The sequence below is a fragment of the Ambystoma mexicanum genome, chromosome 3p, assembly GCF_040938575.1.
Source record: "Ambystoma mexicanum isolate Mex_15411 chromosome 3p, UKY_AmexF1_1, whole genome shotgun sequence".
Taxonomy (NCBI): Eukaryota; Metazoa; Chordata; class Amphibia; order Caudata; family Ambystomatidae; genus Ambystoma; species Ambystoma mexicanum.
In genome coordinates, this window is record NC_090925.1 from 689,351,735 (window position 1) to 689,378,273 (window position 26,539).

At 45.5% G+C, this 26,539-nt stretch overlaps 1 protein-coding gene across 2 annotated transcripts in view; it reads right to left on the reverse strand.

Annotated features, from left to right (window-relative positions):
• The window catches only part of HK3 (hexokinase 3), a 418,595-nt gene that overhangs the window by 37,885 nt on the left and 354,171 nt on the right, over positions 1-26,539 (reverse strand). For both annotated transcript variants that reach the window (XM_069651486.1, XM_069651485.1), the window contains 3 exons: positions 24,917-25,016; positions 13,092-13,275; positions 1,651-1,806 (listed from right to left, as the gene is read on the reverse strand). In XM_069651486.1, coding sequence (XP_069507587.1) covers positions 1,651-1,806; positions 13,092-13,275; positions 24,917-25,016 — 440 coding nt within the window. The remainder of the gene's footprint in view (positions 1-1,650; positions 1,807-13,091; positions 13,276-24,916; positions 25,017-26,539) is intronic.

A 26,539-nucleotide genomic window follows, 5' to 3' on the forward strand; every position in this document is an offset into this window, starting at 1 on the left:
TCCCTATCCCCCAATCCTGTGATAGGGGACATAACAAAGCTTTGATAGACAACAATATATTGGCCATAAAACATATGGAGAGGCTACAGTGTAAACCTGCACACTGCTCCTTTTCCTTTAGGAATGTCAAACCTGCCTCTATTCCCATGGCACATGTACATTGTAAATAAACAATCTCCCATCGAAATGGAAAGTGCAGGTGCTTTAAATGTGCAGCAATACAATCAAATAAGGGTTATGGCAATTATGTGAATCCAGGTGACATGTCTTGTGCTTTGAGGCAAAGCCCCACATACTTGCCAACGTGACCCATTCCAGTCTGTAGGTGCTTATCCAGGCCTGGTTTTTTCTTTGCATTCTGGGACTTGTAGTTGCACTTTTCTTATTATAAAACTCGGACTACACGTCCCAGAATGCAAAGGAAAAAAAACAGGACTGGATAACCACCTACAGGCTGGAATGGGTCATGGTGGCAAGTATGCCCCACCCACATGTGGCATGTCCGTTACTTTGTTTTAAAGTTGTGCATAAGTACATTGGTGGCGCAGCCTACGTGTGCCAAAGGAGGAGCACCAGTAGTAGAGTGTGCTGTGAAGCAATGATTTGTAGTCCAACTTTAGTCTCAGGAACCGGAGGCGTAGAACCAGATGCGTAGACAGGGTACGGCCTAAGCTAATACGCCTCTGCAAATCATCATAGTTATAGAAATCGTCTTAACAGGGCGAACCGATCTTTTAAGCCTTGCTGTGAAACAGTCCAACAGTTCAGAACATCAATGATCAGTCACAGAACCGGAACAATCCATCGGCACAGGGGAGTTTCTGGAGTGTTGTGTGGGTTTGCGCTGCAATTTCCAACAAGCATCTCCAGTCGCCCCCCCCCCATTGCAAGATGGAGTTGGGCTTTTTACCTTGCAACATGGGCTCATGAATGGGACTACGGCAGGACAGATGGAAGGACAGGCTACTCAGATTGATGTAAGTTTTTCCTCGAGTTCCCTACCCACAACTCTCCTTCATGCTTGTTGGAAGCACGCGTGGGGTTCTTTCAGTACTGGTTAGATGGTGCTGATTTCTGCCTTTAGAAACACGCCTTGGATGGCACAATTCAGACCTCAGTGGATCGCTTGCACATTTAGCATTTGCAGAATAACAATCGAGTCAATCCTCAGGCTCCAGCACAGTGTCACTGGGAGAAAGAGCAGGTAAGCGATGACCCATTGAATGCGAAGTCAAATGAAAGGGAAGGCCAAATGAAAGGACTGGGTGAACAATGGATGGTAAGGATGTAAACCCATTAAAAAAGGTGGAGTAAACCTTGACCTCTTAGTGCTCAGACAGTACAATCTCCACACATACAGCTAATCCATTCCCAGAATGGGGAGGGATGGAGAAACATAGACCTACATAAAAAGGCCAGGAAATGCCCCACTAACAGCCCGTTCTCCACATACCGAACTCTTGACCAAGTCCCTTCACCACTTCTGGACCCACATATTACTGACACCCTCACAGCTCGTCTATCAGGTTCTCCTTGATACCCCCCACAGTTCCTCCCAGCTTCAGCTCCCCCCCCCTGTACATCTACCCACCCCTTCACTGTGCTCCCCACACAATCCCATTGATGAAGAACACTGCGTGGGCCTCTCACCTTTCGATATCCGACAGGAACTTTGTCTGGAAGATATCCCTGGTGTTGAGGCGCTCCGAGATCCGGCCACGGAACAGGATACCCTTCTTGGTGAAATCCAGGAGGATTTTCCGGACAATCTCGCCAAGGTACATGCCACTCATCATCTTCTCGTACCTGCGGTCCGCGAGAAACGTGTGCAGGGATAGAGATAAAAGACAGACAAAGAGATGGAGAGAAACAGGGAGGAGGCTTTGTTAAAGCTGGCCACATTAAAAAGCCCTATCTTGACCTGATCTGTTGGACAACAAGTCATCTCAGGGTCAGACCAACCCCAGGGATGCCGCAGTGGGGGGGAGTGAGTGTAGTGGCACTGCCTTTGCATACCCAATCCTTAACCCCAACTACCCATATCTTGTGTCCTGTATAATCAGCTCTGGGAAAAAAATATTAATGAAAATAGCAGATCCAGATGTCATTTCCCCACTTCCTCTGTAACTGCATTAACCCTTTCACCGGCACACCAACCCACACATGCTCAACCAGAAGAGGCCATGCTAAGGAGAGAAGGGGTGAAAGGTTTCATGACGTTCTGAGGTTTGGGGAAACGATAATGGTGTTCGGGGAGCATTTCTGAGTAAGTGGGGGCCCATGCACCATAAGCTCCTACTTCCTCCTAAGTAGACCTGCAACCCCATTAGTAATGCATGGTCCCCTTTGCCCATATTTTCCACCCCATCTTGTCACAAGCCAAAATGCAATTCATGAATTCCTCAGTACAGGTTTGGGTCTATTTGACCTAAAGCATTTGATTGAATTTATTTGACCTTTTTTTTGGTCTAAAATGTGGGGGGAGACCCCCGCAACCCACTCCACTTCCCCTCAACCTAACCTATACACTTACCCACACTTACCCACCCCATATATATATTTAATTACATTTGACCAAAGAAAAGGTCAAAAGAATTCGATCAAATGTTTTAGGTCCAATGTTTTAGGTCAAATATGCTAATACCTCAATACATGGCTCCAAAGTCCCTTATATGTTAGGTTATTTTGTGGACACCAAAAGCAGAGAACAATGCCAAAGATTATGATTCATTCAAAGTATTTAATCTTTCATTTTTAGTTTTGGCTTTTATAATACAAACTGTTGCATTGGAGTACAGCTAGGCGGGAGATGTCATATGAGGAGGGAAACACAGTTGTTTGGTTAATCACCCACCCATTGACTGCCCATAGCCATGCCAATCTCTGTGGCCATTTCCACCCACCACCTGCTTCTCCGCTCCTAACACACATCCTTCAGGGATCTCTTTGAGCAAGCTCTATCTAGTAGTAATATTAAACTTTGCCCTGCCACTTTTATTTATTAACCGTCTGTCGCAAGTTAATAGATTATTTGCAGCTTTAAATGCGCTATCAGAATGATCGAAGTGTCTTAACAAACCAAGTGTGCCTTCAGTCACTTGTTTATTTCTGTTCATTGCACTGAAGTCCAGTCAAAACAAGCATTGCCATAGTCAGCAGGTTTGGTTTATGTGCAGGAATTAGATAGCCATTTGCAAAGCACTGCTATCATATGCTCCAATGCTCACGACATTTTCCAGCTTATGAAATGATATGATAGGATATTTATAACGCGCTAATACCCAGAGATTTCTAAGCATGAACCCAGGGTTCGAACCTGTGTTGCTCCGTGACATCTTGCTTCCAAGGCGAGCACGTTGCCTCTGAGCTATCCTCCCGAGACAAATGGCCATTATGACAAATGGCCACCTCATACCTAACACAAATCTAAACTATTGGTTTTGCCTGTGCTTGTTTTGGGTTTAGTTTGTCTCCCTAAATGGAAGGGAGTATGCTAAGACACTGGTCCTTTACTCACTGTGCCTATGACATCAAGTTAAATCTCCCTGATGAGGCCCAGCACGGCAATATATAACAAGTAATGCTTGGCTTGTGTTCTAATCCGAAGAGGCGCTGTCATTACACTGGCTGCATTTTATGGAAGACATGCTGCTACATAAGCTACCAGAATGAACCTATAGATTGCATTGCTTGCATAGCCACTTCGTCTAGATGTGATGCTGTGATGGGGTGCAGAGGCAGTCAAAGAGGAAAAGCCAGCTATAGAAAGAGTGGCAACTACAGGCACATCTTGGCAGGTGGAAGAAGTGGGTTGGTGGTGAGGACAGGCTAGCCAGGAGGGGGAGGGGTGAGGAATTCGACCATCCGCACTTGGAGTGTGCGCTCACCTAGGCTTTTTTGTAAGAAAAGGAATCATGGGGGAATCAACCTCAGAAAATGTGTGGGGCTAATCCGCACACATTCTCCTATGCTCGCCGCACAACAAACACATAGTCAAGTGTAGTCCAGGGGGACACAGCCTACAGGCGCAGTCCTCCCTGTCATAATCAGCCACGGGTACATCAAAGCATCTCAAGAAGAGGGAAGGTATCACATTCCTCCGGCCATGGCCAGCCTAATTAAAATATCTAAGGCTCCATGGATCCGGCCTGTTCTATTGTAGTTCTCTGTGGTGGCAGCGCATACTGATGAGAGTTAATTGAAGCAGGCCTGCAAAGGGGCATGTTCACAGAACACAAGGGACCGGAAACACCAACACCTCATTGATATGCAATGGGTCAACTTGAAGCAAGCTTCCATCCATCTCTATGAAGGACAGTGAATTGCATGTCAGGGACAACTGCTTACAGTAGGGAACCCCAGCAGGGAGACACCCTTTCAGAGGGAAGAAGTATGTGAATTGATGGAAACAGAAAGTCTGTTCTCGCCACAAACTTCAAGGGGAGACATGCGCTTTGATCAGGATCCACAGAGAGCTCAATTAACCAGAGAGACACTTTGACAACAGACAGGAAGATGGGTGGGACTTAGCAGTACATGTTGTCACCCCTACCTTTCCTGTTGCAAAGACCTCATGCAGAACAGAAATTGTTGGTGGGGACCCAGGATGGGTGCATTATGGAAGGCTTAGCCTGTACCAATCACTGGGGCCCATTTGGCTTTAAAAGTGGGCTGAACCCCTCACTGATCAGATCATCTGAAGACCAGTCAGTGCCCATACAAAACACAAAGATTAAGCTGACCCTTTCCTGTTCACTAGAAGGAAAGCTTGGCAAATAAAAACAAATTCTTCCCTCGCATGGGGCAGGCAGTGTGTGTGTCTGCCTGACTTCTTGTCCTCCCCCACACAACTCAGGAATGGCTGTGGGGTGGGAAAGAGTCTTGTCATTTCTTGCGTGAGGACAGATGGTTTTGTCATTAAAGACACACCCCCTCATCCGGTTGTAATCCGTCGGGGCAGGTTGGCTTCATAATTGATGCCATCCCCTCAGAAAGTGCTGAACATGTCCTGCCGCTGTTCCTCGGCAAGACTGCTGCATTGAAGCCCTGGCCAGGTGGGTGCTCCCAGCCTTCACTGCTGCTACTGTCCTGCTAGTCCTATTCGTCCCCTGCACCACCGCCGCGGGGAAACCCCCATCTCAATTGCTGCATTGCTTTTTAGCTCAGAGGCAGGAGGATGCTTCCATCAACACCTGCCTCTAAACTGTCCTCCACTCTGTCCAAAATGCTGAGTCTGGCTACACCCATGCAGAATGTGAACCGGAATGATGAGGCTGGCTTCGATCTGCAGAAGGTGACCCTGAATGTTGAGTTTGGCTACGCCCATGCAGAATGTGACCCTGAACGATGAGTCTGGCTCCGCCCCTGCAGAATGTGACCCTGAATGTTTAGGCTGGCTCCGCCCCTGCAGAATGTGACCCTGAATGTTGAGGCTGGCTACGCCCCTGCAGAATGTGACCATGTATGTTGAGGCTGGCTCCGCCCCCTGCAGAATGTGACTCTGAATGTTGAGGCTGGCTACGCCCTGCAGAATGTGACCATATATGTTGCTGCTGGCTCCGCCCCCTGCAGAATGTGACTCTGACGATTCCTCAATATTCGCGCCCCAAAGCGATGAGCCAACCCTTTGCCATTCTAACTGCTAGAATGTCAGACGGTCCTCTCGCAGGAAGTTGGACAGATGTCCTCTTCTGATTTGATGCATGTAGATCACACACCTTTTCCCACTGGCATGTGTTTCTGTATTTTTTATTTTAGATGTCCTCATGCTGGGCAGCAAACGGATGTCCCATGGTTGTTTGCGCTTAATATATGCAAATGGCAACTTTATTGGGGAGATAGACCCTAGTTCAACTAGAACAAGGAAGCCAGAAATTCCAGCCACTGTTGGCATGTGGGGTACCCTTGGCCCTTCATCTTATTGCGAAGAAGGCAGTGTAGAGGCTGCCACCCCACCCCACTTATACCATCGGATGGGCATAGACGTGGAGACTGTAAGACCTGCTTGTCTTGCCAACGATCCGGGAAGTCATTTGGTAAAAGAAAGTTACTATTTGTACTCTTACCGCTCATGTAAGTGCTGTTTGAGGGGCATGGACGGACTTTATCGCTCTAAAGGAGCCTTCTTTATCTGGTAAACAGTAAACACTTGTTGTAGTAGACAACACCACATCCTATCCAAAAGCTGTCCCTCTCAAGAGTTCATCTACTCGAGTCACAGCTAAGACCATGCCTAGGGCCAAGGCATGGATGAGCGTGGAACGATGTACCTGCTGCCCTAGATCCCTAGTCCCCCCATGTCTGATCCAGTCTCACGAATGTAAATACAGCAGTTTCCTCCTTGTTGAACCCCTTGATAATGTAAGGCAGGGGTAGCGAGCCTTAACATCCCAGATAGAACCTTACAATCTGATGTTTTCAGTAGCCCTGCTGTGCCCAAAGGCATACACCAGAAGCACTGGAGGAGGCCAGATGCTTACCAGCCTATGTAAGTATGGCCTATGTTAAGTTGCTTTTCATGCCCAGGCCTTGTTGATCAGAAGGTTGGTCTGTAGGACCCAGTTATTTAATGAGGAAGACACCTCTCCGCAGGGGAGGACTGGCAAGGGGGGCAAAGTGGCAATTGCACCCCGGCTGACTGTGCTTCTACCCAATGGGCCAGAGCTCCAAAATAAAGACATTGAAAATGACGAAATCCTTCAGAATCTGGCCTGCCACAAAGGAACTGAGTGCTGCAAAGCCTGCTCAGAGTCTGTAAATAGGGCAAGGCATTTGTCTTGATTTCAGTAATGTTGTGGATGTGCCTGGGTGGCCGCACGCACAAGTCTCCACAGTGAGTAAGATTGAGAGGAGTCTGGGCTGCAGAGGCATGTTCATACTGCCCAATGCCAATTAATGCATTTAAATAACAGATTATGTGTCCCTGGATGGTAATGTTGGCACGACTGCTTCCCATACACCATTGATCGGTTACAAGTCACAGTTTATCACCACTCCCAAGGGTCCATATCTTATAATAGTTTGTCCTTGTTTGATTCTGTATGAATGTTTCCTCTATGCGCTGATGGATTTCTTGATCGCCAGTGTGTTCATACAGAAAGAGTTCATTAGCACCCTGAATAGCACCCACGGATGTTACTTATATAGTGGTTATAGAAATGGCTGTTGGACTGTTTGTGGCACCTACCTTAGGACACAATTGAAAAACACATATAGATGTAATGCACAGATATTAATTATAAGAAAACTGCAAACTAAGGAGGTCATTCAGAGTTGGGAAGATTTTTTAATACAGCTGATGAAAGTTACCATCCCAAACCGTGGTAGTTCTGGAAATCTGCACAACTCAAAATTGACCACCAACACAGGTGGTATTTCTGGCATACCTCCAATGCCATTTGAGAAATACCATCTCCGATGGCCGTAATGTAAAACCTTTATTTTACATCAGTTTTCAGCCATTTTTCGGCATCAATGCAAAGGGAGATATGTTGTATGTACAGTACTGGCCCAGAGGACTACTCTTGATGTTCTGCATGCACGTAAGGGTCAAGTCTGGCCCTTTCATGCATAATATGGGTGAGCTGGTGAGAGGAGGCACCTTTTTACCACCGCTGCAGGGCCATTTGTAAAAACTTTGTTCACTCTATTGGAGGGAAGTAATTGTGTTTCCATGATGTATAGTAAAAAGAAAGATTTAAAAAATATGGGGCCAGTTTGGAATTTTTACCTCCACCGTCAAGGTGAAGGTAAACATAGGTTGATTTTCTGCAAAACGTCTGCCTAAAATACCACCAATAGTATTTGATGAAACCCTGAATTAGGTGGTCAGTAAAATCCAGGGTATTGGCCAAAGACTGACTACCCCCCTAAGTCTGTGATTGTTTTTCATTGCCTTGTCCATAAGACTATTCTTGTATGTGACCAACAGAAGACACGCATCGAAATCAACCCGAGAATCAGATATATGCTACATGAACCCATATACATCCTTCCACCTACACTTTACATGTCACAAATCCACTCAAACACCAGTCACAGAAACTGAAACACACACATACATGTGTGTGTGCCTCAAGCCCTGGGATAGTATCTCTCCAGTCCTGAAATCTCTCCACTGGCTCCCAGTGGATGCAAGGAGTAAATTCAAAACCCTCTGCATTGTCCACAAGGCTTTCTGGGGCCTGAGACCAAAATACCTTCAGCTATCCCTCCGTAAATACCTCCACTCCTGAGCCCTTCACTCCTCCACCTCTAACTCCCTCAGGGTCAGTTGTTTTTCCAAGAAACGAGCTGGGGGTAGATCTCTGTCTTCGGCTGGGGCCTCCCCCTGGAACAGCCTCCCTGCCATTCTGAAACTTGAGGAGAACCATTTCTGGTTCCGGAAGCACCTCAAGACCTTCCTCTTTGCTTCTGCCTTCGCCCCTCCTCTCCCCTGCTGATCTGTTCTCTCTCTCTGCACTGTGCACCTGGCCTACCCCCTGTCTTCTGGGCCCAGGTACCTGCTCACCCTGCCACCCACCTGCACTGCTTCAGGCCTCCACTTGCACTGAGGTTTATATCTGAAACCATACAGCTCCCCCCTTTTTTTCCCTGCACTTATCAGACATACCCTGTCTGCTGCCTTAAACCCAACACTTGCCACTTGCTGGCTGCACTTCCACTGTGTGTTGCCTTTTATTATTTATTTGTATTATTCATCTGTTTTTCCCTTTGCTCCGCACTTTCCACTTTTCCCCCTTCCATACACTTTTCCCCTTTCCTTCTCCCATGGACTTGCGCGTTCTCAATGTCACTGGGCTTTTTAAGATCGTTGTTTTTGTTCTCCCTTGTTCCCCTCCCTTGGCTTGTCGCGTTCAGAAACACTTGTGTACCAGCGCGATATAAATAAAACTTCAATTCAATTCAATTCACACACACACACACAAACTCCACAAATATAATAGGCCACTCATCACCAGGTCCAAGGCGTGTACTGAGATCTATGTCTAACCGGCATGCCACTGCAACGTTGTGGGACTAGATTGAACCCCTTTCTTTGTTCTGACTCAGTAATGCAGACTAGCTGTATGAACATATGTTTCAATGATTATTTCCCATAATTTTTCAGGTTGCTTGAACATGTGATTTGGGACTTTGAAAGCACAGACCTGTACAGACTAAGATTATAATTATAGTACATTTTCATATAATTATAATCTTAGTCTGTTTTCTCATGAATTTTCCACAGGATACAGGCAATTAATATGCACCCCCCCAACCCCCTTATAGATATAGTAGTGCCTTGAAAACCAGAGTTATTGAATAGTATACTAGTTTAGTCCTTGAATAACAACTTTGCTGAAAGCATTGGTTTTGTTTTTAATACTGAAGATGGAATAGGAGAAGATGAAGTGTCCCTTACTTCTGAATTGGAAGCTATGGAACCAGGAAGACAGGGCTCAAATCCCCACCTTCCACACGTCATACATGTGATCCTGAGCAAATCACTTTTCATCAATGTGCCTTATTTTCCTTAACTATCTGTAGAGAAGGCTTCACTCATACGGGTTTATACTCTATAGTGTTACTTTAGAAATAACTGTAACAATGTATTTTAAAGATACTAGTGAGGAGGCAGGATGACAATTGAAGGTCTTATTTTGTGGGGGTGGGTACACAGGGTGCAGGTATGGGCTTTGTGTTGTGGGCTGAGGAGTCAGTAGCCAGGTATGGGTATTTTGCCATGCCAGCTCATGTTTGACCGAGAGCAAATCCAGACCCCTGGTTCAGCAATGGCTCTGCACTACCAATGAATTCTCTTGCTTCAACGCCTTTTTACGTTGCTCTAAAACTATTGATGAGATGAGATGGGAGGAGATGTGAAAATGAAAAGAAGGAATAACGTCATTATACCTAGAGGGGCACTCCTATGTATATTTCTCGATAGTGATTAGTATGCCTTTCTGTTTCCAGTGTTTGCAAACTTAAAACTGAGTTCTGTGACTTCCTGTGCAAGTGGGTATCATCTCCTGGCTCAAGGACACCAACTCGAACATATACATATACCCTGTTGTCACCAACAGGTAACCCCTGTGCAGGGTGATGTAGCCTGCTGTCAAACTACAAACTGTAACACATTGAAAACTGGGCTCAAATCCCAGCTTTCCCATTTACTAATTATATTATCCTGGTGAAATAATGTTAACATGTTTGGTAAGTGTATACAAACTTGGGGAGCTTTTTCTAACCGCACTCTTAGACCTCTGTGACTATTATCCTTAAATAACAGCTTAAACGTGTCGCAATGATGTGTGTAGAGAACGAAGACTCAGAGTTCCCCCACTTCGTTTGTTGAAAGTGAAACTAAAACATTCCACACGCATCCATTACTGCGCCACAAGAAATATTGGTCGAGACCAGTTTAGTTTGATTTTTTTTATATATAAAGCATTGTTTCGTATGCTTTTTTATTTTTGGTTGTAGCCCATGTTGATGACACGTGTTTCGGCACTCATTTGCCTTTTTCAAACCTGGGCAATAACTTTCAAAAACTTTCAATCTTTGGTGTTCATGATCTGACTAATAACGTGTGTAGAGCATAAGGAGTCCCGTCAGACTCATGGACGATGTACGTCCTGCAAAGTCAAGGTACCGGCATCAAGCGTTGTGTCCTACTAGGCGTTCACCTCATTCGAAGGGTCTGACGGGACTCCTTATGCTCTACACACGTTATTAGTGAGATCATGAACACCAAAGATTGAACGTTTTTGAAAGTTATTGCCCAGATTTGAAAAAGGCAAATGAGTGCCGAAACATGTGTCATCAACATGGGCTACAACCAAAAATAAAAAAGCATACGAAACAATGCTTTATATATAAAAAAATCAAACTAAACTGGTCTCGACCAATATTTCTTGTGGCGCAGTAATGGATGCGTGTGGAATTTTTTATGTTTGGTAAGTGGGAGAGTTGCAGGGGTCCAGATCTCTAACAAACCATAAACATACCGGAAAAATATGTTGCATGAAAGGAAAGTAATGTCAATAATGTCTACTATATACACACCTGAGAATGTGTGGGAAGGGGAGAGGTTGGTATTGAGATTAAATTTGCCATCCAGGCCAAATGTTGGCAGTCCTCGCCTGGCTCCCTGGGAGTCCATGGCTGTGTTAGGCCTTGTTTCAGTAATACTTGTTTTTCCAGCTTCAATTTAAATGGGCATTACTCCTAAGCCATATAGAGGGAAGAGAGAGCAAACCCAAAGCAGCCCTGCGAGCGAGAGTGTTTAGCACAAGGTCACTGTGGCCAAATGCAACGCCATTCTAACTCAATCAGAAGGATCTAAAACATAATAGCTGATGGCAGGCTCGGACTGGCCTATAGGGCCAGAGGCCCATGGCCGGAACCAAAAACGCAAAAGGTTGGTGTGGGCCCGTTGTTTTGTAAACGTGGCCACGTTTTTTGGCAATGTGGGCCAGTTTGATGAGTTATTTCACTATACGGCTAGTAGCTTTGACCAGTGTTGCTGAATAAATAGTCTTTAAAATGCACAATATGCATCACATTTGATCAAAATACTCCCCCTCGGGTACTATTCAAACAGTGTCACGAAAGGAACGAACTGCCATTTGCAAATGTAGGCCCCTTTTTCATTGGTGCCCGAGACAATTATATGGCCCAGTTAGACCCTGGCTGATCGATATGTATTCTTCACCACCAGCCCACTATGGAGGACAGATTGGGGGCGAAGGTTGGCATTTAAGGGTTTTGACTCTCACAACACTTCTATAGAGCAGAACCAAAGTAAACCTGTGCGACCCCCACATTCCTCTGATGCCCACATCCATCCTGTGCTTAAAAAATGGCAATAATAACCTAGGGCAATGAAACAGGCTGTTGGAAAGAAGGCAGGAGAGAGAAAGTATGTGAGAGAGAGAGAAAGAGAGAGAGAGGGAGAAAGCGAGAGAGGGGGAGAAAGAGAAAGAGAAACTGACAGAGAGAAATAGACAGAGACCAATACAGAGAGAATCATTTTTAATTATATGGCAGGTGAGAATTGGGAATAAGTAGAAAGAAAGGCTGAGGAGTCAAGGAGAGAACCAGAGGCAATTGAGAGAGAACAACAGGGGCATGAGGGCAATGATAAACATTAGCTTGCAGGAAGTGGGAGAAAGATGAGGGGCAAGAACAAGTGGCCAGGGCAGGAGGTTAAAGAGAAGAGTAACCGGGAAGAAAAGAGCAATTTCAAGAAGGAAGAGAAATGAATGTGAGCGATGAGAGGAAAAGGGGCTATTGAGCGAATTACAGAGTCAAGAACACACAGGGAAATGTGGCGGGAGTAATTGTCAGGAGAGAATGAAGAAAGAGGAGTAAAGGGGAAAGCAAGAAGATAGTAGAACAACAGACACGAAAGGAAGGCTGATGGTGGGACAAGAAGAGTAGGCAAAGGGATGAGGGACACGAGAAGAACTGGAAAAAGGGGATTTGGGAATTTGGGGAAAGAGAGGAAGGGGTTTGAAGGAAAAGGAAAGGCTAAAATTGATAGAATGAGGAATTCAACGAAGGGACATTCCAAATGTGTAATGGGTAAAACGGCTTAGCAGCAAATGGGACATTGGGAGAAGGGAAGGAACAGGCTTAAATGAGAGAAGCAATGTTAATTGGAAGAGGGGTCAAGGCACGGTAAGCATATTGAGCAGATGGAAAGGGGCAGGAAGAGAATGGCAGGACAAGGGTCAGAGCAGAGAGCGACAGCGTAGGGAGGTGGGGCACAGACCAGAAAACTGCAGGAGTGCATAGCAGATGTGCCCCGCACAGCATCAAGGAAAGCTATACAGCTACGCCATTAGCATAAATCTACATAATTAGCATATATCTACATATACTCTTGCTACCAGAAATGCGCCGCCTCCTCACTCCTAATTCTCTCTGCAAAATAGGATTATCTGGGAGACTGAACGCAGGGTCTGTGGCCAATAAGAAGCGGCCTTTCACCAGCTAAAATGGGAGGCTGCTGGATACGCCTGTGTCACAGGCTGCCTTCATGCTCAATTGGGATGTACATTGTGACTGCTGAGAGGGGGGACAGTGGATCCCTTCTTCGCACATACCTCTGCTGACCAGGATTGATGGAAAAAGAATCCACTTCTCTGTCGAAATCAGTGATGAGATCATCGAGGTCGCCTTGGTCCCCGAAGGCCCCCCACTCCATGTTTACACACATACGGCCTGTGTCGCCCTCCACCAGCTCCACATTCCGCATCTCCTCCATGTAGCAGGCATTGGAGCCTGTCCCTGTAAAGGCAGACATGAGTCACACAAGGTGCATCAAAGAAGCTGCAGCATATTGGTCTGTGCATTGCAATGTACAATATAAGGGAGTCCCAGCTCAGGAGTCTATAGCAGTCATACACTTCCTGCTTCGTGTTCGTTTAGATATTTTGGGTAGTTTTGGCTGAGCATTGCGGTCAGTGATAAAGTCAATGGAATTAGAGTTAGGAATAGAGTTAGGGTTACAATAAAGCATAGAGTTCAGTTCTTAGCCGTAGGGTAAGAATAAAGCCTCGAGGAAAGGAATTTAAAAAAGGCTGTCACTAAGTCACGGATAGATTTCTTATGTGTAGTTAAATACAGGGTTGCAATTAAGCAACAGAACCCGAGGAGGGGGAGGGTAACTGGTAGGGTAAGGCTCCAGTGGTGATAAAAGCCAGAGCAAAGCGAGGACTTTAACGTAGTAGTCCTGGTTTTAACAAATGTGGTACATGTAACTTTTGAAAATTTGGAAATAATATGACATAATTTCAAGACAGTTACAATAGATCTATCGCAATCACACAATCAATACATTATAACAGTACTTTTGTGGTTTATGGGAATACGTTTATTTGTAAAAAGGTAAACATCGGTAGAACGATTCGACTTTTAAAGACACACATTTATGAACATTTAAGATCTATAAGAATCAAAGATATCAGACAACCACTGGCAACATTTTGGCTATTTTCACTAATGAAGCAAATATAGAAGAGCTGCAATTTTGTGGAATTTTTAAGCGCAAAGAAAAGAGGAGGCGATTATAAAAACAAGAAGCAATTTTTATTTTTATTTTTATAGCACTTTGGTAGACCACAAGTTACATTATTTCTTATAAACAAGCACTTAATAAAAGATTGTGCAACATACTTCCCAAAATATCATACATTTAATGTGAGATTTCAAATGCACACAGTGATGCATCTGCCAATTATGATATTTTGATTTATAACAAAATCATAAATTCAAGAATCAGTAAAGATATTGATTACTTTACACAAGAAGCTTGTTTTTCAGTGATAGGAAGAAGTATGTTGCTTAATAGGATAGGAATATGATGTGTAAATTTCATAAGATTCAAAGGTTGACCAAACCTCTTATTCAGATAAATAAACAAGTTCTAGAGTTTTCATGAAAATGCACAAAGACAGCAAATAGCAATTTTAAGTTGAGTAAAATCGTGAGGTATTAGACATGGTATTATCCATATAAAATCACTGATACTTATAAACAGGTGCTAAATAAACACACTCAAATGAACTGTAAAAGGTTACTAACAGTGAATCTTTGTTTTTCTCATTTTCTCATTATTTTTTAAATTGAGCTTTATATATTATTTAAGCATTGATTTTGAACATTAATTCATGAAATGTTGCTACACAAAAATGTGAATATGATGAAATTAAATAAATGTAGAAAACATTTAATAATATCCCTGAAGAGGTTCACTGTTAGGTCTTTAATAAACTAGCAAAGGCGTACTAGTGAAACACCTGTTGGCAAGGCTAACTGTAGAGAAAGTTTCAATTAATGTCAAGTGTGAACATTTCATACATAGAAAGTAAGTGGTGTTCACAAAGATTGTAAATGCTGATTGTTAAAAAAAAAATTGAAAATTAAAATATTGTTTGACTTTGATGAATGTTGTATTTTAATTGATGTATAATTTGACTAAATGAAGTAAAACTCTATACTTTAGAAATCAAGTTTTTCATTATTATATTCTCAGCGCAAGTGGGCACTTCTTGTAATTAATGTAATTACAGGGCTTTTGAACACATGAGGGTGAAGTGTTTTTTAAATTGTCCTCATCTAGCAGAGTCATAAATAGAATTGGAGGTTATTTCGAAATAATTCTAAGCACCTATTTCTGTGATTAAAGTTGTTACAAAGTTGGGCCACCGTTTTTGTAAATCCTACTTAGAGACACAAACTAAACTGAAATGCACTTTTTTATTTGTTGGCCTTTTATAGATTTTTGTGCTGTCCTTTCTTTGTTTAACTTATTTGGAATTTTGATTTTAATTGATTAGTCCTGGCACAACCTGCTGCACAGCTTTTGGAGTAGATGGCAGTTAATGCGCATCAAGGGTGGTGGGGAATGGCATGGGCAGACCACCATCCTTAAACGGGCAAGGGGTTGTGGCTTCCTCAGTGTTGCACCCATCCTTGCAGGACCTGGAGAAGTAATGGAGCAGGACATTGGAGATCAACGTTGGACATTGTTTATTTCTCGTACTAGGAAGTAGGTAAATATGCAGTTTCTAGAGTTCACTTAATGCTGACAGTCTACCTCTTAGCATCGCCACGATTAGCAGATGTAAGGAATGACAACTAACTTTATCACTTGGTGGAGGGATATATTAAAAGGGGCCAATGAGGAATCTGTGGTGTGGCAAGAAGCAAGAGGTAGGAGTCCAGAACAAGAGGAGGGAGGATTGGCGGCTTGGAGGCAATTAGTGGCGGACCTGGCAGTCTCGGAGCAGGGTGCTCACGACTCGGAATAGACCTCTACCCAGATGAAACGGTAACAAAGAGAGATGCCGATAGTGAAATTAGTCATGGGAAAGAGGGAGCGACGTAGGCCGGGGGGAGTTTTGGGTGGAAGAAAAAAGTCATTTAATTGAATGTGTATTACTTGAATTGTGCCACAGTTGTAAAGTGGTATGTGTATGTGTATAAAATCAATACAAATTGTTAAAAAAAAAACTTTATCACTAAGCCAACCTTCCCAGGAATACCCTTCCCCATGAACTTAACTGGGTTCCAATAATTGGAGGACACTCTTCTACTCTTTCCATTTTTTCAGGTTTATGGTCATAAAATCGAAATTAGAAATCTCGAAAAAAAAATCACGAAAAAAAAGCCTGAAAAAAAAAATATCGAATTTTTTTTATGACTTTTTTTTCGAAATGGGGGGTTCCCTCCCAACCCCCCTTTTTTCTATTTTTTTTTATTTTAACCCTTTTTTTTACTTACCTGACCCAAAAAATACATATATATAAAAAAATAATAAATTCGATATTTTTTTGTTTCGGCCTTTTTTTTCGAGATTTTTGTTATTCGGGATTTTTTTTTCAGTCTTTTGACCGACCACCATTTTTTCATACTTATAACCACCTCTGCTGATCAAGAGTTCTAAAGTTGCTGCAGGGGTGTGGATGCACAAAAATAAATTATTGTCATAAAAAAACTCCAGACTCGAATACTGGCGTCTGCTGGTAAGTTGTGATCCCCCGGGCCCCGTTTGCTTGAGTTTTCGTTAATTTCTGAGCCCTCCACCCCCGATCACGCTCATCCTGCCCCCACCAACTTCTTCGTTCCTAGCCCTCCTCCAGCCTTCCATCCCGCCCCCTTCCCTGATCATGTCTTCTTGAGGTCCCTGCCTAGCACCCCGGCTCCCTCTCATGCACGCCACTTTTTTTTGGCATCTGCAGGTAAGTGGTGAGCCCCCCAGCCCTGTTTGCTTGGTTTTTTGTTAATTTCTGAGCCCACCACACCTGATCGCGCTCCCCCTGCCCGACCCTCTTCTGAACCACTTTCTCGTTCCCAGTCCTCCTCCGGCCTCCCTCCCCTGATTGGGTCTCCTTGAGGTCCCTACCTGACCTAGCACTGTGGCTCCCTCTCCTGCACGTCACTTTTTTCAGGCGTCTGCGTTAAGTGGTGAGCCCCCGGGACCTGTTTGCTTGATTTTCTATTAATTTCTAAGCCCCCCACCCCCGATTGCGCTCCCCTTGTCCCGACCCACTTCCTCATTGCCAGCCCTCCTCCTTCCTGCCATACCACCCCCCCTCCCCTGATTTGGTCTCCTTGAGGTCCCTGCCTGGCCTAGCACCCCGGCTCCCTCTCCTGCATGCCACTTTTTTCCAGCATCTGCAGATAAGTGGTGAGCCCCAGGCCCTGTTTGCTTGATTTTTAGTTACTTTCTGAACCCCCCCAACCCCCATCACGCTCCCCCCTGCCCCGACCCTCTCCCGGCCCACTTCCTTGCTCCCAGCCCTCCTCCCACCTCCCATCCTGCCCTCTCCCCTGATTGCTCTTCAGAAACCCATTTAGAGCACACACCCAGGTCAGCCCCTGCATGTGCAGCCCCTGTGGTGAAGGACCCGAGGGGAAGGATAAAGCTCCTGAAGAGGCAGCTCCAGACCGTGTTGGCCCATATTTGCCATTGGTGCCTGCAGCGGTCAACCAGCAGTTTCTGACCAGGTCGGAGACCTACACCAGATGATCTTCTGTGAAATGTATAAACCCATTGCAAGCCATTGAAAGCGCTCCTGTTGAGTCCTCCTGCTATTAGCCCTAACTCTAACCATATACTGCCTTACGTAATTACCCTAGGTGCTGCTACTACATCTATGGTTACTGCATTTACTGTTGTCCCCTTGTGTTAAGCCCCTTCCTCCCTCCATCCGGCTGTCCCAAATCTAGACGCTACTACTACATTGAGGGTTACTGCATTTACTGTTGTCCCCCGTATTGGGCCCTTTCTCCCTCTATCAAGGTGTCCCAAATCTAGGCGCTGGTATTAGATCTAGGGTCACTGCATTTACTGTTGTCATCCATTACATCTAGGGCTTCCCTTCTATCCAGGTGTATCAAATTCTAGGTGCTGCCCTTGACCTCCCCTCCAGGATGGAGATACCACATCAACAAAGACAACCTCTCTGAACCCTCCTCATTCCCGGCCTTTATACACCATACCCACGCCCCATAACTCACCCCTCCCGGCGGATAACCACTGCTCTAGCACCTTACTTCAAGAACTCACCCTATATCCCACATCGGGTTGCCGCCTAGGACCTTTGCCCCTGAACAACGATACACTCTGACCCCCCTGCTAGCCCCAAAACACAAGAGTAACAGGGGATACCAGGAATATCTGAGTACTGTGACATGGCCTGGATAGAACATAGAAGAGATTGACATGGAAGGTCAGAGTACTGTTGTGTTTATGTGGTGAGTCCCAGTGCAATATACCTGTCTACACAATCATAATAACTTCACGATGCAAAAAACATGTATGGAGAAACGCGTCTTTAAAAAAAAACAGATCCTGAGAGGAAACAAATTGAATTCAACCCAGTCGACGCTCCAACACAATTCAATATTTTTATTAACATATATGGAACAAATCATTAAAAAACTGATCTCATGATTATAAAAACATGCATCAATGTACGTATCAATACATTCGTTAATCAATCCATCAAATTCATAATTGGACTGACGAGATACATCATTCCCATCTAAAACCACAACAAACCACACTTCAACCATACTACATTCATACTCAAACAATTCATCAAATCACTCAATTGTAACAAATATTTTATCAATAAAAACAAACATACTAAAACACAATTATACAATTTCTAGTCCATTATAAATATGAACCGTTGGTTTAACACAGCTGAGTCAGTCTCTTGTTTATATATATGGTCTAATCTGACTCAAGCTGATATCACTTTAAACTGTTTACAAATAACAGTACATTCCACGACCCGACATGTTTCTTTCTGTATAATTCTCGGTAAACAGAAATTCTTCAAGGGCACTACTGTCCAGCGAGGTCGTGTGGAATGTGGATGGAAAAAAGAGAACGTGTATACTACACCAACGGGGTTCACAATCGATCTTCTATAACTTTGTCGAGTAATACCACTGGTGTATACCAGCCCCGGTGGTCCACAATCACCGGAGAACAAAACGGTGTTCAGCACCTAATTGGGTAGATGAGCCCAATCTCGTAGACTCTGGATATGTATTACGGCAGATTCTCGTACACCTTTATCATAAGGATTAGTCACTATCCAGCATGTGCATCTACAATAACTGCATCCTAGCAGGAATTTTCCCATAGGGCAGCAACAGAAACGGCATCGGTGTTGGTCCTGACCGTGAGATTTAACATTGCTGCGTAACTCTCGAGCATACGACGCGGGTAGCCGTGAAAATCAAATCAGCCGGCATGTCCAGTTACTGTTGTCCCCCTGTGTTAGGCCCTTTCCTCCCTCCATCCGGCTGTCCAAAATCTAGACGCTACTACTACATTGAGCATTACTGCATTTACTGTTGTCCCCCGTATTGGGCCCTTTCTCTCTCTATCCAGGTGTCCCAAATCTAGGCACTGGTATTAGATCTAGGGTCACTGCATTTACTGTTGTCATCCATTACATCTAGGGCTTCCCTTCTATCCAGTTGTATCAAATTCTAGGTGCTGCCCTTGACCTCCCCTGCAGGATGGAGATACCACATCAACAAAGACAACCTCTCTGAACCCGCCTCATTCCCGGCCTTTATACAACATACCCACCCCCCATAACTCACCCCTCCCGGCGCATAACCACTGCTCTAGCACCTTACTTCAAGAACTCACCCTATATCCCACATCGGGTTGCCACCTAGGTCCTATGCCCCTGAACAACGATACACTCTGACTCCCCTGCTAACCCACCAACCGTCATTCCACCTCTACCTCTAAGATCAGAGGAACACTCTGGCGTGCCAAACACCACCCGCCTCAAACCCTCATCCCTCACACCTCAACCCACCCGAACACATTAACATCCATCTTCCCCCTAGCATCTATTGAGAACAACCCCACACTCCCCCGCCCATACACCCAGCGCAATCTCAAAATCACAAGCCAGAGGAGCTCTCTGGCGCTCCAAACATCACAAGTCCCCCACCACTACTGCGCCATCCCTGTGCCCACTGAAGAACTCCTCACCCTCTCATCCTACCTCCCACCTCTCTCTCTACCTCCTCAGCCCCTACTCGACCCCCACTCACAGACCGCCCCTTAATACCCTTTCCCTTCTCTGAAAGTTGCACATTTTGCCCTTTCTAGAACAGCAGCTTCACCCTGTTTTCCCTCTGACCCTCCTACCCTCTCTCACACTCCTCTGGCACCAAAACCCACAAAACTCGGAAAGACTGATCAGCTCTCTCCCTCGACACTCCATACCTCACCGCTTCTCCGTTGGTCCAACCTTCCATCTTTTCCCATCCCTAGCTTCAGACCCTCCCCTCCCCCCCACTCCCCATCTCCACCCCTTTGCTCTCGACTTCTCACCCAGTGCACCTAAACCCCCAGCGCCCTCTAGACTCGAACCACAAACAACTCGCCGGAACCCCACACCACAAGTGCTCCACTCACCACCCTCCTCCCTGATCCTCCCCACCACATCTCTCACATACCTTCCACCGCCTGCCTACTCTTCCCACTCCCCCTCGATCTAACCTCTCACCCGAACCCCTCAAAGTGCACATGCATCCAGACTCCCTACTACCCCCACTCAGTCAGTCTCAACCACTCAGACCGATCCTACCAAACCCCCATCTCACCGGACATCCATGTCCACCGAGCACTCCCAGCGATGAGCGTCACAAAAACCACTTCCCATCAGCAAGTCACATGAATCCTTTTCAATGCCCACTCCGTAGCAAGAAACAGGCACATCATCTTTGACCTCCTATCCTCTGACAATCCCACCCTCATTTGTATCACCGAAACCTGTTCTCTGACGACTTTGCACCATTCGCGCACAATGCCTTCCCCCCTGGCTACTCGCTTATCGCCCACAACAGACCTTCCAGAGGTGGTGGATTGGCAATGCTCTACAAACCTCATTTCTCCGTCTCACTCGTCAAAACCCAGACATGCAATGCTTAATGTGAATCCCTTCTAATAAACTCTCGCTATCATCAACACTCACCCACAGCTTCCTACTCATTTACAGACCCCCTACATATGACAGACATTTTGCCAACAATCTCTGTAACTCAATAGCTACCATTCAGGTAAATCACCCAACTCTCACACTATTGAGAGAGTTCAATAGCTGGTTTGTTATGCTCAACAACCCCATGACCCCTTTCCCGACACCCCACTGGACCAACTCACTCGGGTGGGCACACCCTTGATGCGATCTTCAGCTCCTATGACCTTGTCTCTATATCCAGTCCCAGGTCGCGTATCTGGACAAACCACTTTGCCACCCCTTTCCCTATCCACACACCAGCCCCTCCTCCCAAAGCTCCTCCTGCCCCCACTTTTGTTGACAAAAACTGGAACAAAGTCAAGGTACTGCCCGACCTAGCCGAAGCCCTGCTACTCTGTCACCCAGTGACACTGACCTGTGGTAGATCCTTAACCATTAAATCCTTTGACTCTTGGCTTACAAAATCACTAATTTCTCTCACCCCCACACGCCCCGCAGCCTCACACAAAGGACCGTCCCCCAAATGGTTCACGCCCCAACTGAAGACATTCAAAAATCAAAATAACTTTCTTGAACGCAAATGGCGAGCATCAGAAACCGATCTCAGCAGATCCATGTTCGCCCTCCATCATCGTAATTAGAAATCTGAGATCCGAAAGGCCATGAAGGCCTAATAAAATAAGCTAATTTTGAACTGTGGCAGCAGCAGCAAAGAACTCCACAAGATCATCACCGAATTTGTGAAACCTACTTGCACCTCTGCCCAAACCACTTCCACACAAACACTCTGCAACTCCCTCTTGCTACATTTCTACAACCCTGCACTTGACAGGATGGCAACCCTTAACACCAAACTTTCCACCCTCACCCCCTGCCCTACATCTACACCTCCTGATCCGTTCCCTCGACGACCACTATGCCAATCTTCGACTCTTTCCAACCCATCTCAAGAGACGAGTTCCTAGACCTACTATCCGGCAGCAGACCCTCCGGATCCCCCTCAACCGCTTCCCCGCCTCTCTTCGGAAAGAAATATTCTCCTCAACTTGCGCAGGTGACATGCAAGATCCATACTCCCTCACCTCTGGCACCTTTTCAGAAGCCTTTAAAAGAAGGCATGTCAAACCGCTTCTAAAAAAGGCATCCCTCCACCCCCTTCATCCTAAGAATTACAGGCGATGTCCAACACCAGATTTCTTCCGAAACTCATTGACCGGACTGCATACTCCCAGCTCAACTGCTTTGTAGAATCCAACAAACTACTCAACCCCGCACAATCAGGCTTCAGACTGTGTCATGGAACAGGAGCCACTCTGATCTCGGTCTGGGATGATCTCAAGGTTGTGGCAGACTGAGGGTTGCACAGCACGGCTTCTCCTTAATCTGTCAGCAGCCTTTGATACCGTTAACCATTCAATCCTCCTTCACTGCCTCCACTCCCTAGGAATCTGTGACTCAAATGGATTGCCTCCTTCGGCAGCAACAGGAAACAAATTGCCTTCCTCTCCCCGTTTGTCTCAACTGCTCATGCTGTGAATACTGGAGCACCCCAAGGCGCCTGCCTCTCTGCTCTCCTTTCCAACCTATATTAGACCACTTTACCAGGAATCATCAACGCCTGCAACCTCTCCTGTTACAACTTCGCTGACGATACCCAAATTATCCTAAGAATTCCCAAAACAAGCACCAACCCACGTCCCAACCTTGAAGCATGTCTCAGTGATATTGACTGATGGATGACAAGTAACCACCTCCTTGTGAATCATGATAAAACTGAAATCATGGTGTGCGGTAATACTGCACTTCTCCGGCAACTGCTCCCATGGCCCCCCTCCCTTGCTCCGCCCCCTCCTTCCAAAATAGTCAAAAACCTTGGCTGCACTGCCTAACCCTCTCCCGTCAGATCAATAATGTATAAAAATCCTGTCACTACCACCTCAAACTCCTTACAAGCATTTTCTCTTAACTGACCTATCCGAACAGACTCGCCACTGTTATGTCTATTGTTATGTCGAGACTGGACTATGCCAACTCTTTTTATTTGGGAGCACCGGCATACCAACTTAACAAACTCCAAAGACCCCAAAACGCTGTCGCCAAACTCCTTCTCACCCTGGGACACAGAGACCACATCTCCCACGCTCTCTGCACCCTCCACTGGCTCCCTGCCGGACGAAGGGCCACCTTCAAAACTCTACGCAATACCCACCGAGCAGTGCACAAGGCTGGCCCAACGTACCTACAAAAGAAGATAAAACCCTACCTCCCATCACGCACACTAAGATCAAGCACTGCTCTCTTACTAGTGATTCCAACCTCCAATTATGCCAGGATTGGAGGGTCCACCTTCTCAACCTTGGCCCCAACTCTGTGGAACTCTCTCCCCCCACACATTTGACACACCCAAGACTACATGGCCTTCCGCAAAGCTCTAAAAACCTGGCTCTTTCCATAATGCTGATTTAGACCATCTAAGGTCATGGAAGCCCTGCAACCTGCATACAAATGTTCAAGGAGATATCGAGCAATGACACCACTGAAAGCAACTATTAAGTCACTAATAAGTCACTCTGAATGCAGCAATCGCAAAACGTGTAAATGAAATCTGGAAAAGTGGGGTTATAAGAATAAAACCTCCGCTCCAGTCACTCACCTCTCCTATCACTATGCTCACCCTCTACACTACACCAACACACAATAGAGCGCAGATACACCCCTCAATCAATTTCGGCCTAGCTGCTCACATACAAACAATACTCCATGAACACCTCAACATCCTGCTAGAACTCAGCTATACCCCACGAAAAATCAGCATAGCTGCACACCTAAGCGTCCTACACAGGCCTAAGACAGCTAGAATCCAGTCTCGGAAACCAACCTCCTGACTACACACATTCTACGGATCTCACTACCACCACACCTAATGTTAGGATGCAGCTACCATCAGGCAATCGCATCAGCTGCGCACATATTGAGTGCACCCAAGCACCCTATGGTACTCTGCTCTTTCAACTGACCTGGACTACAGTCCCCGAGGGTGTTCAACCCACAAGCGCTTTGAGGTCATACCAATGGTATATAGAGCGCTATATAAATGCCAAATAACACAACATAACATAACATATGTATCTGTCTGTGTGGGCCAAGCCCTCTGAAACCTTATTTAATTTCACTTTTTACTGGTGCAGTAATGCAGGAGTGCCCTGTCAGAGGAACGAGTGCCTTCACTAACCAAATGGATACAGTTAGGGTAAAGATACACCCTAGAGTACACTGTAAGCTAGGCAATATGTTTTAAAGGAGCACTGAGTCAATATAAGGTAAGGGGTCACTAGAGGTTAGACTGCACTGTGCAGAGGGAGCAATGGTCTGGTTTGTCAAATTGAGGGTTCACCAGATGTCTGATGGTGTTGTGTAGGGGGCAAAGGGAAGCACAGGGCCACATGCCAGTGTGTAGAGGGTGTGTGGGAAGGGCAGAGCTGGGCGGTGGTCAGATGACAGTGGGAAGATGGAAAAGAGGCAGCAGCCAGGAGATGACTTTGTGTGGGTGGGCAGGGAGTGATGGCTCGGTAAGGGTACAGGAAGGAAGGAGCTGGTGGTTTTGTGAGCAGAGGATTGATGACCTAGTATGGGGTTGCGCACACAGCAGTGGTCCTTTGGGTGCAGAGGGACAGTGGGCAGCAAGGTTTGAAGACCTTACGTAGGGTGGAGGGAAAAGCAGAGGGATGACGTCTTCATGAAGGGGTTCAGGCTTAGCACCTAGAAGCACTTTCTCCAACATTGCAACATCTGGTTGCAGACAAAGGGGTCAACCAGTAAAGCCATCATCACCACATTGATATTTAAAGCCACCTTCCACCTCCCACCTTCCATAGTCAACCTTCCACATCTTTACTTACCCACAATAAGCCCGATTTCACAGTTCGGACTCTCGTACCCACACGACATCATCGTCCCCACAGTGTCGTTCACAATGGCCACCACAACCATCTCAAGACCCTGGGGATCAGAATGAAACAGGTGCATAAGAAACACACATGCATTCAAAGGACAGGGTCACTAACAGCAACAAAGAGGCTGTACCACAACCAGTCTGCACCCAGTGATCAACCTTCTAGGGAGGTGATGGGGTTACGGGGTAGACGGATAGCATACAATTAGTAATACATCCTTTTTATATAACACTTGCTACCACAGATTTTGCACTGTAAATAGGAGGTGCTGCGCTTACTCAAATTAATAGCACTTAGGGTTGAGTTTGCTCTGCCACAACTGAAACGTGCATATTAATCACAGATCTCATTGGCAAGCTCTTTAGCCACTAAGCTCTCTGACCAGCTGTAAGGCATAGAAGAGCACAGGACGCTGAACACTCATCTGTGTATGTTCAAAGATGGAAGAAATACTGGGTGAATTGGTTGACCTAAACTCTGGCTCTCTACCAAGCGTTTTGGGAAAGGCTGCCACCTACCAACTCGACACTACTGTTTCAAGGGCAGGAGAGCTTGCAATTCCCTTTTGAAAAGTGTCATGTTGGGTGAGGGGTTGCATTTTGGCTTCTAGTTAGCTTCCCTGGCTTCTGGTGTTCCCCCTGTACCTCTAAATTCTAATGAAGAAGCAGGGCCACAGCAGCTGCTCCCCTTATTCATTCTCACAGACTGGCCCTTTCCTGTTCTCCCCCCCCCTCAGCTCTGAGCGTGGAAGGAAGCTGCCTTGCATAGGGGGCCTAAGCAACAGAGTAGTTATGGCCTCGACAGGTTGGATTCCATGTTCTCCGCTCTGTGGCAAGAAAGGTACAATCCTAGTGAGGGTGAGGGAGACAGAGAAAGAAGGAGATTCATGCAGAATGAGATAAAGAGAAATTCTTTGAGATCAGCTTGGTTTCAAATTAATGGGAATTACAAACGTGCGCAAGATTCTTGGAGGGCATAATATTATGAAATTCATGCAGATCACAGAGGCGTTGAATTCACTAGAATCAGAATTATGACATTCAAGAACAATTAGAATGGTGTGAAATTCACGGAAATTATCATCTGGAGAGTACAGTCTATTTAGTATTGACTATGTGAGATCAAAATAACGCTTTATGCCATAGGTTGACAATGCACTTTTTGTTATCGCCACTGGATATCTGCCCTCCGAAACCTTACTCTTACCCTTACTAGGCAAACAATACTTGACATAATGTCCCCAATGGCTTTTAAATAAGTATTATAAACTTGCTGTTAATAATATTTATTAAAAATTATTTGACATTTTTTCAAGTAGCGTCTGCCCAAGGATAAGATAAAGTAGGGTAGATATACAGTGGAGACAACAACCGACTCATTCTCAACCAATGGCATCGTTTTTTTGTGGAAGGTTATGTCAGTTGGTATGTGCCATTAGGCTTAACTGGCGACCTTTTCCAAATATATATGATCAAAACAATGTCAAATTCCTTAAGGTGATAATGAAATTCACATAATGATGAGTGAATTTAAGGCAACCGTTGATGTTCGGAATGGTCTGAAGGGGGT